Consider the following 19270-nt stretch of genomic DNA (forward strand, 5'->3'; position numbering starts at 1 on the left):
CTTAAAATGTTCTGCAAATGTAAGGAAAACTGACAATAAAATTGGGCAAGCTTTCCTCTTTATGTGTGTTCCAAGAATCTGGATATTTTAAAATCCCTGAGCAATGCTGTGCGATGCTAATTCAACAGCAGTCTAGTTTATGACAAATGTATGTGACTATTCCCTTATACCCACAGATAACCTAAGACATTTGGAATTAAGCAGTCTTTAACTTTCTGGTTCCATGTTGATTTTGACCTAGAAAGATTCTTTGAGAGAGAAATCATTCTATAGATCTGGACTGCCTTTGAGCTCATTCTAGATTAAGCTTGCCTCCAGAATCTTCTCAGGATCTTGTGGGCAGAAATGTCTGCCTTAGAGTGAACTTACATCTCTATGTTATACTTGTAATTGGTTTTCAGGAATGGTGTGCTTTGCTGACCTATGTCCTGAAGTGTGCCTGACGTGCTTCATTTTAAAAGGCCTGGCCAGTGACAACCACTCAGGGGCTTGCTGGGGCTGGGCCACTCCTGTCAGGTATAGAAGTTCATAACACAAGAGTTTCAGGGGAAGAGAATAAAATTCCTTCATTAATCTCAGATGCAGCATATCCTTTGTCATCATGTAGTACTTACAACTTGGATATAGCCTTAGTGAGCCATGTGGTCACAATGGTGTGATCTCCTCATTTTCAGAGAAGGAAATGGAGATCCAGTGTGACTTGTCTCCAACGCACATTAGTAAGTGGTAGAACCAGGACTAGAAGTCACCTCAATCTCATCATGTAGATTATAGTCACCAAATTAAACTATAGGGGTCGGAGGTCTTTGTTATCTTAAGTGTTCATCATTTGTGCTCTTGCTATTAAAAGATTTAGTATAGGGCAGCAAAAATCATCATAACTCAAAAACATTATCCTCTTTAGCTAACATTAGTATCTCTCTCTGATCTCATTATCCATATCTTCATTGATTTAATAATTTAACAGCTGACAATATGCTGGACATACTACATAAATTGCTTGCAAAATAAAATGGCAAATCTGGCAAGATGCAGGACTTCATGATTCTTGCCCAAGATACTTTCTTTCATCCTTTAAAAAGCTTTAGGTTGGGCTTCTCTAATCAGACATAATTACAATGTTTACTGTCTACCATTACAGTTGCAAATCCATATGTAATCTTTCACATTATTCTTACATGCTCAGTTTGTGCATTTTTAATATATGAAGGAAAATGGAGAGTGAAAGATCTAAAATTATGTGTTAAAACTAACAGAAAAGAAATGATAGCAGGGAAGGTTTCCGCATGGCATCATATCAGGAATACCATGATAGGAGAGGTGTAACTTGGGTTACTCAGAAAGGATATTTTCATATTATAGGAAGATGTTCAAGCCCACAATATAGGATAAAAGAAATAAAACTGAATTAGCTAGCCAAGAATATTCCTCTAAAATGTTACTGTACATCTACAAATGTTAGAATATTCAAACATAAAACTCCTTGAGCCCATTAACAATTTATATAAGGATGAAAATATATGAATACATAGGAGGAGACCTGAGACTCCAGTCCACTGATAGATGCATATGAAATAAAGTGACTTTTCAGCAGAAAATGTATACCTCAACTGCAGGAAATGTTTCCCATGACCTTGACTGGAGATTAGGAGGAACAATTGTATCGAATTCCTTCTTCGTTAGCCATGGTGATGCTTCATGAAAAGGGCGAAGGACTGTGATGCTCAGGGTACCTGGTTCAAAAAGAGTTATCAGAAGACCATTCACCCACCAAAATTATTCTGAGAAATTCAATGTGCATTCACTAAATTCAACAAAAACTTTTTGAATTGCCTTCTATGTGAAAGTTAAGCAAGACACAATGATTGATTATGCTTAAGGACCTCACAATCTAACAAGAAAGATGAGGCTTTTAGTCACTGGAGCAATTAGACACTGGGTTTAGACCACCTAGAAGTATTCATGGACACCTCACTGTCCCTCAACAACCATATCCAAGTCCTGTCAGTTCTACCAATACATGTTTTAAATTAATTAATTAATTTTATTTTTTAACTTAGGAAATAGCAAAACACATTAAAATTTTTTGAGTTCACCTGCATCTTCTCTCTCCATGGACCCTACATTAGATCATGTGCCTCAGAAAGATCCTGTTCCAGACTATAGCAACAAATGGCATTTCTACTCATATGTACTCTGTAAATGAACCTTCCTCTGCAGTCAGGGTGACTGATAATGTTAACCCACGATTAAAATTCTTTCTTGACTTCCCATTTCTCATGGGATAAAACTGAGTCCTTAACAGTTTCTTGCCCCTGCCTCAACTTGCACCATTTTCCCTCTCTGTGCTTCAACTACTTTCACCTTTTCCCCCGTGTTCTCCAACGCTTTATGCTTCCTCCTTTATGTTTCCTTTTCTAAGAAAGCTCTCTTCCTTACCTTAATTAACCTCTACCTATCCACTCGCTCTTGGCGCAAGTGTCTTCAGGGAAGTCTTCTAAGCCAAATCAGGTTCCTCTGTTAGATTCTCTCATAGAACCATGTTACTTTCCTTCATCGACCTCATCCCAATTTATAATCATACAGTCATTTGGGCAGCTATATAATTAACACTTATTTCTACCATTAAACTGTGAGCTCCATGGAAGTGGGGTCGATGCCTGTTTTAGCTTATCATTGTATTCCTAATTCTTAGCCCAGCCAGTGTTTGACATATGGTGGTTGCTAAGTGGATGTTAGTTAAGTGACCAACTAACAAAGCAATTTGAGATGAATTCTTATTCTCACACAGTTCCACATATGCACTGCATAGCCAGTCAGAGCCCCCAACTCTGTATATTCACAAAGAGCATGGTATATTAACATTATGCATATGTACACTGATACACTAAAAGATATGAGGGCACAGAGATACAGGCATATTCATAAATGTACACAAAATATACCCTCTAAAACAAAGAAAAGATAAAAAGAAACACATACATAAACTTAGGCATAGCACATAGTTTTGTACATAGAGAACATGTAGGTGTTTATCTATATTTAAATCCCATATTACAAATATTGATGACTCTTACTTAATGCAATATGTATCTCTAACCTCTAGCTATGCACCAATTTCTTTGAAATTGATGAAAATGACATAAATACCCAAAGAATATAGCTTATATAACTTATCATATATTTCAGGTTGGCATTATAACTCACATATCAAATGTACTTTCTTACTGTATTCAATTTCATCAAGGCAACATCTTCAAAATGACAAAAATGAACTTACAAGAGGTATCTCACTATTCTTTGGTTTTTCTTACCAAAATGAACTAAACTCATAAATAAGAACCTTGGTACATACCTAAACACAGACAAAAATCTGCTTATAGGTAGGAGAGGGATACATGCAATTTATGTAGGTTAATGCTCAGATATCTCTTGATATGTATGAAAATTCAAGTAGCTGTGTACATAGGTCAGCATGACTAGGTGGAAAGTAGAGTAGAAAAGTGAGCAAGGTAGAAAAAGTAGAGAAGGTAACATGAGGGTGGATTGGATAGTAAGGAGGATGAGAGTTGGTGTAGGGACACAAAGCATTACAGACAGTACGGGTTCTTACCTGGCTGTTCCTGCACTGGCTCTTGGAGAACAAGAGTAGTTGATTCTCCATATGCCAATGATAGGTATTCTTCTATGTCACTGTCTCGAAGAAGTTCCACTCCTGATCCATCAGCATAGATAACAAAAAACCTATTTGAAGAAATAAAGATCTAATCATTTGGAATATTCTGTTAAAATGCTTCTTGAACTTAGAATTGAAAGTAAAAGTCATGGTATTGTTATCATTTTACCTGGGGACATGTTCACCATAGATTTGCTGATGATGCTTTTGAAGGCGAATATATGACAAATTATCATAACCCTCAGTTTTTACATTTAAATCATCTTCCATTTTTTCTTCAGGTAATATTGTTGATGAACTACCATCAGCCATGACCTAAGGGACAAAGTATATAAGCAACTAAAAGAAAAAAAAAAAAACCTTCTAATGCTTACATTTCTGCTGATCCAATTCGAGGAAGCAGGTGATCTTTTGGTATATTCAGAAAATCAGAGATGCTTATCTGGAAGGTATTGTTCACTAAGTATAGATTGCATTAATAAAAGTAAAAAGCGGCACAGCTCTACTTATAAGCCACACTGAGAATGGGAAAACAAACTGGAACACATTTTGAAGAAAGTATGGAGAGGAAACTCAAAACCTTATGAGGATTAGTTCAAGGAATTGGTAATTTAAACATGGAGGAACAGGTACTCATGTGACAGGAGTCTTGAAATAGTGAAAGCACCATCCATGGAAGAGGATTATACTCTCAGACTCTTAGCACAGGCTTAAGACTTGTGGATAGAATACATAAGGAAACAGATTTATTACCAATATGAGAAAAAATGCTCTAGCCCTTGATACTGTACAAATATGGCATGGGTCTCCCTAGGAAGGAGACTGGTTCAGGCCAAAAGACCACTGAAGACAATGCCCAGGAGAAGTATCAATGCCTGGAAAAATGCTTGGCCTAGACAACCCAGACATTTCACCCTAGATGGTTTTGAGCTTTAAGTTTCTACTTCAATTTGTTGTAAGTTGAAATTTGTCAGCTTGAACTCATGCTGTGAAGTCTCAGTTACTTAGCAAAGAGAAAATAAGCTGGATCAGGGCCTGTCTGCATATGAAAACAAGTTAGGAATTCTGTGGTATGACACCAAATCTAAAAAGTAACTTCATACTTACTAGCCGATGGACACAATTCCACTGTTGGGTGAAAGTGAAAAAAAAAAAAGAGATAATTGCCTAGAGCTGGAGTTGGCAAATCTTTTTTTGTCAAAATCCAGAAAGTAAATATTTTAGAGTTTTCAGGCCATACATTCTCTGTTGCAACTGCTCAACTCTGCCATTATTATGCAAAAGTAGCCACAGGCAGTATATGCACAAATGAATATGGCTGTGTTCCAACAAGACCTTATATAATAACACTGAAATTTGAATTTGCTGTGATTTTTATGCATCATGAAATGTTTTTCTTCTTTTGTTTTTTAAAAGTCATTTAAAAATGTACAAAACCATTTTTAGGTCACGGGCCGTGGTTAGCCAATGCTCGGCCTACAGGGAAGGGGACAGTTGTGGTGTTGAAAGACAGAGAAGCAGAAGATACAGTAGCTACCATAGAATGGTACCTTTGCAGACATCCCACCTCCCCACTTCCACTCTACCAGGTATTTCTCACCACAGACTCTCTGTCTGCTCGAACAAACTTGCCTGCTGCCTTGTGTTTGCTCCCACTTTAACCTGGGAACAGACCATTCTCATGCTATTCTTTTTATTGTCATTACTTTTAGATGTCTGCTAATATTTCTTCCTTTCTGTTCTACTTATTTATTTGGCTTTAACATTTCTACCATACCATTTGTTGGGCTTGCCATCCCCTATGGAAGTATACTTAATAATAAAAAATAAATATTGATATTCATTACTGCTTGCCCAAGGTATTGGGAGTAAGTGGGTAACTAATCCCAAGGCAACTAAGGTAAAAATCTACATGGAAGCTGTCTATTGTGAAATATCTCAAAAGCAAAGCCACAGGCTCTCTCTACATACTAAAGATGAACTTTACCTGAAAAGTGTTTCCCTCGGGATCCAGAACCTCACAGACAACCTCTGAAGTGTGCCTCATGATGTACTTGCTGGCTCTCAGCTGCTCACGCTTTTGGAAAGGGTGGTACATGTCACTGCTTGATTCATGGCAATAGATAGCGGAACAATCTCTATCAATGTGAAGAGAGCCTGTGTTTGCAGGTAACACCTGAAAGGGTAACAGAAAGAGAGAAATTTTAAAAATTTTCTTGTTCAATCTGATGGACTTGGGGAATCACTTTAGGAAAAAGAATATTCATAGATCCTAGTCACAAAACTGTGTTTCCAGGAAGAAAACATTACCCAAGAAAAGGCTCAAGGTTTGGGAAGACTATTTGATAAGGAGGCAAACTGAATAATGAAGACACAATTTCTCCTGTGCCCTCACATTGTACCTACTCACTTTAATATCTCTTCTAAGTAATTGTCCTCAGCCCTCTTATTTCCAATATTTAGTATATTTTAACCGAGGTAAACATAAGTAGTCGTATTAAAATTGCTTGGGTTCCTTTGTGTTCTTAGACAAGAAGCATCTCCAGAACGGTCAAAAGCCATGGGATAAATGCTCTTAGAAGCTATTATTTGTCCTCACTCCTCTGGTGGCTGACATAATCTTAAGTAATAGTTTTATGTAATGGCTTCTGGTTCACATAGATTCTTTTCTGAAATATAATTCACATACCATAAATCCAGCCTTTAAAAGTGTATAATTCAGTGGTTTTTAGTATATGAAACAACTTGTGAAACCATTATCACTGATTCCGGAACATTTTTATCACCTCCAAAAGAAACCCTGATCCCATTAGCAGTCACTCTATCTCACCTTTGCCCCTGGGCCTTGGCAAACACTAATGTACTGTCTCTGTAGAGTTACCTATTCTAGACATTTCACATAACGGAATCATGTACTATGTGGCCTTCTGTGTCTGGCGTCTTTCAGTTAGCATAATGTTTTCAAGATTCATTCATGTTGCAGCATATATCAGTATTTCATTCACTTTTGTGGATAAATAAATATTCCATTGTATGGCTTCATCACATTTTGCTTATCCACTCATTCCACATTTTGCTATTATTAAAAATGCTGCAATTAATATTGTTTACACGTTTTTGTGTAGATGTATATTTTAATTTCTCTTGGCTATATATCTAGGAGTGGAATTCCTGGATCGTGTCACAACTATGTTCACTTTTTGAGAAACTGCCAAACCGTTTTCCAAAGCAACTGCACGATTAGAAATCCCCACCAGCATTGTATGAGGATTTCAATTTCTCCACATCCTTGTCAATACTTGTGATTGTCTGTCCTTTTGATTACAAATAGTGGGTGTGAAGTGGTATCTCATTGTGCTTTGATCTGCATCTCCCTAATGACTAGTGATGTTGAGCATCTTTTCACGGCTTATTTGCCATATGTATATCTTCTTTAGAAAAATTCAAATCTTTTGCTAATTTTTAAATTGGGTTACTAGTCTTTTTATTATTGAGTTGTAGGAATTCTTTATATATTCTGTACACAAGATCATTATCAGCTATATGATTTGGAAACAATATCTTTTATTCTATAGTTTATGTTGTCCCTTTCTTGGTAGTGTCTTTTGAGTCACAAACTTTTTTTGATTTTGATAAAGCTTGTGCATTTCATACCATATCTAGGAAACCATTGCGTAATCCATGGATGTGAAAACTTGCACCTATGCTTTCTTTCATCTCTCACTTGCAGCACACCTTCCTTGCCCCATAATAATCTACCCAATAAAGAGGGAGAAGGATAACATTATCAGGCGAGATGGGAGGAATAAACTGGCTTCAGCAACTTTCACAGTACCAAATGTTTGTGAGATCTTTGTCCATCATCTTCTGGCTTTGAGCTCTTGGTATGTCATGACGTTGTATGTGATATCTTGGCTTTTGTGTCCCTTTTCCAGCAAGTAAAAAAGTGAAGGCAAATCCTTCCAAGATTAAAGGGACTGCAGGCTGACACAGGGTGGTTGTGTTTAATAAGGAAATGCAAGGAGGTGGAAAGAGGTGCTAACAGTGCCCTTCCTTAAACTTCCAAGGGCAAAGCTTTACTTCAGCTGGGAGAACTGCCCTTCAAGGACTGCACAGATCATGTGCTCCCTCCTGTCCTGCTGCAACACTAAGTAGAGGAGGGATGACTGAAAATAGGAGGCATGGAGAAGAAGGATGAGGGTCCAGGTGGCAGGAGGTGAAGCTAGACTGGTAGGCACAGGCGAGATCATCTACGTGCTTCTAACACCCACCATGACTAGCATATAAGAGATCCTCAACAAACGCATTTTAGTTTATAACCTTGATCCAAAACTTTGTAAAACAAGCAAGGCCATGTTTTTTTCTGGAATGGACTATAAAAAGAAGACGAATCAATAAGAGTCTGAGAAGCATATTCTAAGATCAGGCGAGAGAAGAAAGCAAAAGTAATATATATTGCAGGTATTTTCACCCCGTCAAAGGAGTGAGTTTTCTTAGCCAAATGGACACTTATCTTTGACACTTCTTACTTTCCTCCTAGACTTACCTGGTATGTTCCCTGCGGCTTTGCAATAATAGACGTTCCATCCCCAAAGGTGGCACAGCAGCTACTGTCCTCACAGTTGGTGATAACAGTGGCATAGTGTGAGTTTTCTATCCGCATACACTTTACCTGCCTGGTGAAAGTCTGAGGATCGTTGGCTGCAAGCAAACACAAGGTGAGCAGATCTGGTAGAATGTATGCGTTGAGAAACAGACCCCAGCCTGTTGATTGTGCTGCTGCCTCCTGGCTGCCTGGATTCCCCATGGAAAAAATACAATTAGAAAGGAGAGGCCGAGTGCTGAGAACTCTACAGGGCTGAAACGTGGCCTGCTCTCCTTGTCAATTCAGAATAATTCTTTCAGAATAAATCTTCCTGCTTAATTTAGTATATACTGCCTTGTTCTTACTACTCTTTTTATTTGGAGAAATTTTGAAAACATCTGATTTTTCAACTTGAAAAATCGAAAAGCATAAAATATAATTTAATCACTCATGTATTCACTAATCAAAATTTATGCTTGTTACTATTCTGCCATATTTGCTTCAATATTTTTAACATGTATATAAGAGAAAGATTACAAATCAAGTTGAAGTTTCTCCTTATGCTTGGGTTTATTTACCTCTTGCAATCCATTTTTATGCTTTTATATAAATATATGTATCAAGAACAATATATAATATTTGTGGCTTTAAATTTATATAAATTACATATTACTTTATGTCATTATATAATTGTATAATTACTGTATTCTGTCACTCTACACCTGCTTTTTTCACTTAACAATGTTTCGAGACCTCTAGCCATCTAAATATATATGTGTGTCTAGATATATTTATATATGTGTGTGTGATTCCTATTAACCATTATATAGTATTCCTTTGTAAGAATATACCACATTTTACTTTTGTATTTTGCCACTGATGGACACGTTTTCCCAATATTTCAATATTATACTCAGCATTGCAAGTATCACCCCTGTAACTGTTTCCTTGTACAAATGTGTAAGAATGTCTCTCTTTATATAAGTAAAAATAAAGTTAGTACATCATAATATGATATGCATGATTTTATGGGGGGATGGGAGATATAGGTCAAAGGGTATAAAATTGTAATTATGTAAGATGAATAAGTCTAGGGATCTAATGTACAGCATGAAGACTACAGTCAATAATATTGTATAATGAAAATTTTCTAAGAGTGTAGATTTTAAATAATTACGTGCAGTGGTGGACATGCTAGTTTACTTGACTTTAGTAATCATTTCACTATATGTATGGATAGGAAAACATCATGTTGTGCACCTTAAATATGTACAATAAAAAAAACTTTACATGAAGGAAAAAGGAGTCAGGGAATAATTTGTCTTTAAAAATATTGTTTAAATTTCGGTTAGGAAGAGCGGTAGGCTTTTAGATTCTCTGAGCAGTACCAGCAGCTGCAGCTTCCTTTTCTCTTACACCACTTTTCTAACAATGAGAGACACGCTCAGACTTGAAGAAAGACCTATCTGAGTTTACCTACTTGTGCAAATTACATGCCTTGAAGATCAAAGGAAACAGGTCTGAGAGCTAATATCCAGGACAGATGAATCATGATTATTAGATTTTAGCTGCCACCACTCAGGACCACAAATCTCTAGTGGTAAAAATGGGAAAGACTACTACTATCCAGGAACCAACTAGAGCTATTATCACTCTCCTCTCTATTAAGGATAAATATCATAATAAAAAGTCCTACTGCATTCCCATATTCATTGCAGAATTATTAACAACAGCCAAGACCTGGAATCAATCTAAGTGTTCATCAGTGGAAGAATAGATAAAGAAAATGTGGTAAATATATGCAGTAGACTATTATTCAGCCTTAAAAAAGAAGGAAATCCTGTCATCTGCAACAACATGGATGAACCTGGAGGATATTTTGTTAAGTGAAATAAGTCAGGCACAGAAAGACAAATACTGTATGATCTCTCTCATGTGGAAGTTAAATTCATAGAAGTAGAGAATAGAATGGTGGCTACCAGGGGCTGCGGGGGTTGGGGGTGGAGGAGATGTTGGTCAAAGGATACAAAATATCAGTTAGATAAGAGGAATAAGTTCCAGGGATCTATAGCACAACATGGTGACTACAATAAATAATAATGTATTTTGAAAATTGCTAAGAGGACAGAAGTAAGCATTCTCACCACTAAAAATAATGTGTGTGAGGTAACGCATATGTTAATTAACATGACCAAGTCATTCCACAGCATATATATATATATGTTACATAACCTCATTTTCGTAATAAATATATCCAATTTTTATTTACCAATTAAAATAATTAAATTAAATTAAAAACAAAACAAATAGCAAATTGATGATGATAATAATAATAATAAATGTTCCTTATAGGCCCTGCCTTGGACAGCATGAGTGTTCTTTGATTGGCTGACTTCATCAAAAATTCTTTTTTTTTTTGAGACAGAGTCTCACTGTGTTGCCCGGGCTAGAGTGCCATGGCATCAGCCTAGCTCACAGCAACCTCAAACTCCTGGGCTCAAGTGATCCTCCTGCCTCAGCCTCCCAAGTAGCTGGGACTACAGACATGCACCTCCACACCCGGCTAATTATTTTCTATTTTTAGTAGAGACAGGATCTCACTGTTGCTCAGGCTGGTGTCGAACTCTTGAGCTCAAGCAATCCTCTTGCCTTGGCCTCCCAGAGTACTAGGATTACAGGCATGAGTCACTGCACCCAGCTTAAAAATTCTTCTTATGTGTGTGTTTAGCAATCAGTGAAGATTCTATCTAGCTTATGCTAAAGAGTTATAAAATAGTCATGTACTTGAAAAATAAAACTTACTTATTTCTCGATTATCTGGGGTAATAATATGATCTTCGTAAACTTGATAAAAGGTTGTAATTCTGGTACCATCAGCATGATCCACTATGCGAGTACCATCTTTCTCTTCAACAATGACCACTTTGTCTTCCCGAGTTGTCATAACCTGAATATGTAAAGGCAGAGCATAATCATTTGGACAGGTGGTTAATCCCAAGTGTGCTCATTATTATGCCCATTGAATACAAAGATGGCATCATCAAAATCCTGGCTATTTATTTACAAGTGAAAGTTTTATCTCATCCAGTTGATCTAACCTTTACAACAATCCTGGGAGTCAGGCAGTGGTACCCCCATTTTACAGATGAGGAAATTTTGGCTTGGAGAAGTTAAGAAACTTGCTCAAGGTCACTCAGCAAGTGAGGGCATATTTGTGAATGAAGAGTTAACATGTGGACTGGGTTGACCCAGAAAATAACCACAGGCCCTGTTTGCTTGGAAACTGCAAAGTAATGATAGATATGGTATGCTGTGGCTGCCCTGTTGTGAAACTCCTGCTCTGCAGGACTACCCTGGATGAGGTGAGCTATAAGATGGCCTGCTGGTATCAGGTCTAACGTCATCAGAACTGTATTGAGGATTGGTGGGGGACAGAGGCCTCAGTGTCCCTGTGTCAAGTTGATCCTCATAGGCATGTGCTCATGCCTGCAGTTGCCATGCATGCCTGTGTAAGCTGAGGGGTACAAAAAGCTACACACATGGGTTGCTGCTGGGCCCCTCAGTTGGATAAGGATGATGTACTGATCTTGCTGTGTTTCCTGTCTTCTGTGCTTCCCTAAAGCTGAGTAAATGTAGTAGTTGATTAAAGTCTGTTGTATTCTGTTAGTTTGATTGTCAATTTTAACCCATAATCCCTTCTGTTCAGGTGGAGGGTATTATTGTGAAAAATAGATAGAAGATCCAAGAAGTAAAATAGCTGTATCACCCAAGACAGAAAGACAAACGCAGCCACTTTGTCAGCCCAGTAATGTGCCAGGTCTATTTCAACACAATCCAGCTGAACACAAATTCATGGAGTATTGATTATGTGTTGTGTACAGTGATAGGTGCTGGAGATACACTGATGAACAAAACACAAGTTTAATTCCTATTCTCCAGAGGTTATAGACCAGAAGGAGACTTAAAGAAATTACTGAAGGGGACATTTGAGGGGCCGCTGGTGTCTGTAGTGGTGGCTCTGCCTGTCCTACTTCCTGCCTGAGGAATTGATACTGAGCTCAAACTTGGTGTGTTGGTGCAGAGTTGCAATATGAGTGAAGCATGTGCTAGACAAAGGACCCCAAGGAGGAGGAGATGGGAAGAGATGAGCTAGGAAACTAGGGACCAAGTTGGGGAGGGCTTTAAGACATATTAAGAACTTCAGCCTTTATGCTAAGGGGGCAAAACACTACCAAAGAGCTTTAATTATAAGGACTAGAGTAGTAATCACAGAAACAATTCAGCTAATCCTGGCAAATCCTTCAATCTGAAAGAACAATCAGACCCTTTTATACTGTAGCTAAATCACTGACAAGCTGCTATGAACTGAATGTTTGTGTCTGCCATAATGCATATGTTGAAATCCTAAGCCCCATGGTGATGGTATTGGGAGATGGGGGCTTTGGGAGGTGATTAGGTCATAAGAGAGGAGCTGTCATGAAGAGAGTTAGTGCCTTCATAGAAGACCTCCAAAGAGCTCTCACATTCTCTTTCCACCATGTGAGGACAAAATGAGAACTTGGCAGTCTGCAACCTAGAAGAGAGTGCTGACCAGACGGGGCCACACTGGTACCCTAATCTTGGATTTCCATCCTTGAGAATTGTGAGAAATACATTTCTGTTGCTTACAAGTTACCTAGTCTGTGGCACTTTGTTATAGCAGCCTGAATGGACTATGATGCTAGTGAAGCTCTAAACTCCCAGTGGTGTGTGTGTGGGTTTGTGTGTAGATGTGATGGACATGGAGGTATATGGCCCAGATCCCCCTTCAACGAAGGACTTGCTCCCGAGCTGTGGGGTGCACAGTCAGCAAACAGCTGCCAGCTTTCAGCTCTTTCAGCATCTGCCTCAGCTACAGAGAGATGCTTCACCTGACTCACATCCTTCTCTAGTAGCTGTGTCTAAATTTAGAAGACTTTAAATCTTCTACCAGACTTGGGACAATAGGGCAAGTATACTTCCTCCTGAGCTGTCTGCCAGTTGACTGAAGCTTTGCTATGTTTGCACCACAGTTCAGCTCCTTCCTCTGCCCATTCGTGACTGCTTGGTCACCCTTCCTTTCTCAGACGGTGTGCCTGATAAAGATCTTGCACTCCAAACTCCACCTTAGTGTTTGCTTCTGGAAAGCCCAACCTGCAACTATAGTGCTGTAAATTATATAATGTATATTTTAATTGTTGGACATTTTCTAAACTTGACCTATACTACCTAAAAGGAACACAATGTTTCACTGAAGAGTCTACATGGATGTGAGAATGAGTTTTGACTCAAATGTCTAGGGCTACTGTGAGCAGGTGATGATCACCTTCTTACCTCTGTATGGTAGGCAGAAACCACTACTAAAGAGAGAAATGCATGTTGATCATTATTTTAGGTTCTTATCATTGCTTTCCCCCAGGAATGTGAAATAAGAAATACTGTCATATAATGCGGTGATTGAGAGTGTGAGCTCTGGAGTTAAGGTGCCTGAGTTCAAATCCTGGCTCCACGGATGGCTGGGGGACTTACACATGTTGTGCTATTGTTTTCTCATATGCAAAATGGAGCCAACAGTAGTATCTTCTTGGGAATGTTTGTGGATGAAATGAGATGAGGTGGTAAAGTGTTTCAAACTTTGTTGGTCATCAAGTTGGTAATTATTAATACTAGTTATTTATATAGTAGAGATATTTACATATTATTATTTAGAATTATTCAAACATTTCATACTACTACTGGTCAGCATAGGGTGGGATAATAGTTGTTATTCTTACTGGTGGTAATAACACTGTAACAAGAATGTTTCCGAACACCTGATGGTGCCGGGTCGGGCATTAATCTTCCCAACTAGTTCAGGCAATGACTACTATCTCCAGTTTATAAATAAGGAAACTCAGATTAGAAACTTGTCCAAAATTATACATCTAGTAAGACTGTGGCTGAGGCTCAAACCCAGGTCTGCTTCACCATAAGGGCAGTGCTTACTCTTTTAAAATGTGATAGTTCATGTCAGGGGTTGTAAAAAGGCACATCCATTTTCAATTTTGTTTCACATAATGTCAGTTTCCTGGCCCTTATCTGCGAAGTTGTTAAGTGTGTGGGATCTGGAATGCAATCTTGGGGTCCACATTCTGACTATACCATTTGCCGTGTGATCTTTGCCAAATTAACTAACTTCTCTGTAGCTTAGTTGCCTCATCTATAAAAGGGAAACAACCATAGTTTGTTGTGAGAATTGAATGAGTTAGTATGTGGAGAGTGCAGAGAACAGGGCCTGGCACACAGTGACTGCTCAGTAAATATTATTATTGCCATTATTGTTAGGCTTTTTGTGTTTAATTCATGCTTGAATCCAGGCTCTTCGATGGTGGTTCATGCTTCTAAATGGTAACAAGAATAAGAGAAGTTAAAAGTTAACAAAGAAATGTTAATCAAATTTGCATATTAAGCCAAATAATCTACCTCAGAGACTGAATTAAAAGGAGTTATATGAAGTAACTAAAACAAATAAATAAAAAATAAACACAAAACCCTCAAAATAAAAAAACCCAACCTTTCTTAGGATGATACGTACTTTGAATTTTATGAAAAAAAAAAAAAAAAAAACAACCAGCAAACAAAGTAAGAGATTATGACATTGTTTCAGAAGTAGGCTGAAGAAGAAAGAAAATGATGTTTGGTTCGATAACAGAATTCAAATCATGAGCAAGCAGACATTTTGTTTCTTACCAGCAGCATGTGGCTGTAAACAAGGGTAGGAATTACAGAAGCCAGAGATAAGGCACCTAGGAAAACCCTCATTTTGTCTAGATTTAGAGGGTGCTGAAAAGCTCCACATAAGATTTTAGAGGCATAGCTGAAGAATGGAAACAGCCTAGTTTTTAGTCACCAAAAACTGGTTCTAACGCTGGCTTCGACACTCCCTGGGTGTGTACTCTTGACCACATTACTTAATTTGCTGAGGTTCCATTTCCTCAGCTGTGTAATGATGTATTGGTGTGAGGACTGAATAGGTTATGGGACATAAAACCCATAAAAGAAAGCCTGGCACGTAGAAGGTGCTATTGTTCATCCCAGGAGTTTCAATTTTATAGCATAAACAAAACCATTATTTTCTATACCACTAATTTGTCACTTATTGTTATGCCACAAATAAATTCTTTTGTACAGTTGCTCTGTGGTATTGAATTCTTGAGTTACTTGACATGAGCATGTCTTATCTCCTTAAATATACCATAAGTTCTTCAAAGATCATGAGCAAATTTCTATCACTAACTGCAGATGGACACAAAGAAGTAGAAATAGGGCATAGCCTCTTGCTTCCAGAAGATAAGCTATATACACAAATACATTCAACTAAGGAAACTCATGATATCCTTACTCATACATATCTTAAAAGTGGAATAGAAAATTCATGACCTGCCTCTCACTTCAAAAATTAGCATTTCATTCTGAATAAGTTGTCTTCCCTCCCCACAAAAAATTAGTAATTCATGATATACTATGTCTGTCAAATATACCACATGATATTTTCAGATATGGGAAGGTAGATTTATCTATCCATCCACCTATCCACTACATAACAAAATATTTATTGAAAATTTATTATTTTCCAGGCACTCTTCTATGTCTTGCTTCAGAATCCTAAGGATTTAGAAAATTTCTCAGTATATAATAGTTTGCCATACCGTTCCATTGACAGGATCTGTGGCCTGAAAGGATAAAAACGGGGCCAAGTCTGCTATTCTTTCTAATCCTTTGGTGCCAATCTGATTTCCTTCAGGTGTAGTTGTAAACCAGGTGCCTAGGTGACCCTCCACAGAAGTCACTGTTTGAGCTGTCTCTGGTGGAGGTTCATGGATTTCATTCTTGTGTGCCATTGATGACAGACTTTTGTGACCTCTTCCTGTGAAGTTCAAGTAAAATCAAACACAACAATGTAAGGATTCCATCAATTATATCTATCATTCATTAAGTTTTGATACAGTGTAAACTACCTCAGACACTGTGGCAGCAACATTGTAAGGGTATTCATCAATTATATTATTTCTCAATAGGGAAAAAAATCAGGTTATTAACATCTTAGTTTTGACACTTGAATCTTGGCTGGAGTCCAGCCACTGTCCCCCAGCATACCCATGCATAGACGGTTCATTGTCTGTAGCACGAAAGCTGTTCTGGTCAATTTCTGCACTCTTCTGAGTCTGGATTACATCTCCCTGGATCCCAGATTCTGGGTTCTGCACTCTGCTTTTTAAACACTACCTTTTCTCCCATATATCTGTCAAACCTTCAGACTTTCTTTGGACTTATTGGACTCTCTCATTTACTAGATTTTTAACCTTTGATTCCCTGACTTTGTCATTACTAATGGGAAACATCTTTCTTCAACCCTGGATCCAAGGAACCTTGCCGGCCAGGCATAATCTCTAGTGGTTTAATTCTCCAGATTCAGACCATGAAATATGCATCAGGGCATGAATCTCAGTTTAAATAATGGAGACTCAACTAATGAGAAGAACGAAAGAAGATAGATACATCAAGTTAAGCCTTTTCATTGCTGTAAAATTTATTTGGACTTATTTACACATTCAGAACATGGCAGAGAGTGAAAACAGTGTCACTTCCAGAATATGTAGAGAGATAATCTTTAAAAATGGTAGTGAATACTTTTTGAATCATCTTTTCTTCTACTTTTTTCCTTTCTCCCTCTTGCTCTGCCTTGTCCTTCTCTTATTTATTTATTTAATCAAAAGAAGTGAGCTATGGAAAGGGCATTACAGCATAGTGGACACGAAAAATAGCAATAGGGTAGGGAATAGCATGGTATGCGCAGACAACTGCTAGCAGGCCAATGTGACCAGAGAATAAATATAAAGCATATTTGGTTGAGAGAAGAGCCTAGAGAAGTAGACAGTGATTCAACTGAGTGGCCTTTGCAGTATATTAAAGACCTTGGATTTTTTTCTTATAGGTGATGCTTAGTAATTACAGAGTTTTAAAAGGGATAGTGATATGGTCAGAAGATTAGGTAGATGGTTTTGGCCAGAGTATGCAGAATTGATATTAATGAAAATAGGAGGAACAGTTAGGAAGTTTTAAAGTACTAGAGATTAGAGAGAGTAGTAAAGATAAACAAGTACAATTTTGGTACAGATGTAGATTGGGAGATAAATTTGGATATAGAAGGCTGAGGATGGATATGGAAGGTAAAAGAATAAGAGGAAAAAAGGATAACATGCAGATTCTGAGATCTTAACCAACTACTATCTTCCATTATTAAGTATATGGGTCAATGAAATAAAGACAACTGGTCAAGGATCAGCCCAAAGTTAAGATGAAAGAAACAAGAATGGTTGAGTTCCATTTTTAGCAACATCACAGACTAGATACCAAGAACTCCACTGAAAATAACTAAAGTTACTAGAAAAGATCTCTTAATCAGTCTTCTTGAAAGTATCTACAAGCTGGCAAATATAAGAAAGGTTAACACAAGCTAAGGACTAAGTGAAAGTGGAAACACAGAGAAGTAAAAATAACACTGAATTTGACATTTGCCCTGTGGTCTTTTGAATATTTGTTTTCTCAGCATTCTGGAACTTAGGGAGAAATAAAAGCTAGAGCCTACTCAGGCTGGAGAGTACTCCAAAAATCTGAGACCTAAAGGGTTACACCCTTAGACTAAGTGTAGATTATTAACAGAAATAAATTCATGCTTTTTCCTACCCTACCCTAGGGCTGTCAGAAAAGTTGCCTGTGTTCAAACGTAGTGCTGAGTAGACAGGACAAAAAAATACTTTGAGGTTGTATAACCATGGCAGATCCTTATATGTTAATAGGTTTGAAACAAAAATTCACACCACTTGGGTGGCAACCCTAGAAATTCCTTTAATAATTTGAAGTGATTCAAGAGTATTGGTTTCCCTACCACCTTCTAAAATCCTTTCTGGAACTAAAATACTTTCTAAAGAAACACACCTTTATGCCAGCCCCAACAATTTAGAGTCAAAGCAATAAGAAAAAATAATAATCAGCTCCTAGTCACAAAGTACCAATGACACAATGAAGCAAAGCATTTGAATCAAGTGAGAGCCAGAAGAAAAAACAGAAAGTAGAATTAGACCCGTAGTACTTTAGATATTGGAATTATCAGACACAGAATATAAAATGCATGCTAAATATGATTCCAGAAGTAAAAGGGGGCCAAAAACTATGAGTAAAGAGAAGGCAGACTGGAAAACAAAATAAAGAGAAGTACTAGATGTAAAAAATGAAATAATGAAATTAAAAAAAAAGACAGTGCCGGTTTAACAGGAGATAAAACACAGTTTAAAAGAGAACTGAAAGATACACCTAACATAATTGTATAGAATGAAGATCAGAGAGTCAAAGAAATACAAGTAATGAAAGAGAAGTTAAAATACTTATAATGCATGTTTAATTGGAATTCCAGAAGAAGAGGAGAAAGAAGTGGACCAGAAACAATATTTGAAGAGGTAATTATGGAGAAATTTCCAGAATCAATGAAATAGTAATCTACAGATTCAAGAAGTCCAATGTATTCCCATTTGGATAAATAAAAAGAAATCCATACCCAGTCAAATCACATGTAAATTATAATAAAAAAATCACAGAGAATATTTTAAAAGTACTTAGAGTATCTTCAAAGCAACAACAATTAGACTGATAGCCAACTTTTCAACAGCAACATTGTTGCTAAAGAGTATAAAAGATTGTTGTCAATATAATGAGAGAAAATACCTGTCAATCTAGAATTCTATACTCAGTGAAATTACCTTTAAAAAATGAGGACAACATAAAGACATTTTCAGAAAATATCATTTATATAATACAACAAATGGACAAAAATATCTAAAGATAAAAAATTTACAAATAGAATTTTGAAAATATCCACTTATATGCTGCTCACAAGAAACATATTTAAACACATTTAAAAGTGAAATAAAAGTGTGGAAAAAATTTATGCTGGT

General features: G+C 37.2%; 1 protein-coding gene across 1 annotated transcript in view; it reads right to left on the reverse strand.

Moving 5' to 3' along the window:
* Window positions 1–19270, reverse strand: part of SPAG17 (sperm associated antigen 17) — a 238307-nt gene that overhangs the window by 42050 nt on the left and 176987 nt on the right. The window contains exons 29-35 of the mRNA XM_045546928.1: window positions 15968–16185; window positions 11064–11208; window positions 8223–8377; window positions 5664–5852; window positions 3846–3991; window positions 3614–3744; window positions 1606–1733 (exon numbers count right to left, since the gene is read on the reverse strand). Coding sequence (XP_045402884.1) covers window positions 1606–1733; window positions 3614–3744; window positions 3846–3991; window positions 5664–5852; window positions 8223–8377; window positions 11064–11208; window positions 15968–16185 — 1112 coding nt within the window. The remainder of the gene's footprint in view (window positions 1–1605; window positions 1734–3613; window positions 3745–3845; window positions 3992–5663; window positions 5853–8222; window positions 8378–11063; window positions 11209–15967; window positions 16186–19270) is intronic.

This window comes from Lemur catta, chromosome 3 (genome assembly GCF_020740605.2).
Source record: "Lemur catta isolate mLemCat1 chromosome 3, mLemCat1.pri, whole genome shotgun sequence".
Classification (NCBI taxonomy): domain Eukaryota; kingdom Metazoa; phylum Chordata; class Mammalia; order Primates; family Lemuridae; genus Lemur; species Lemur catta.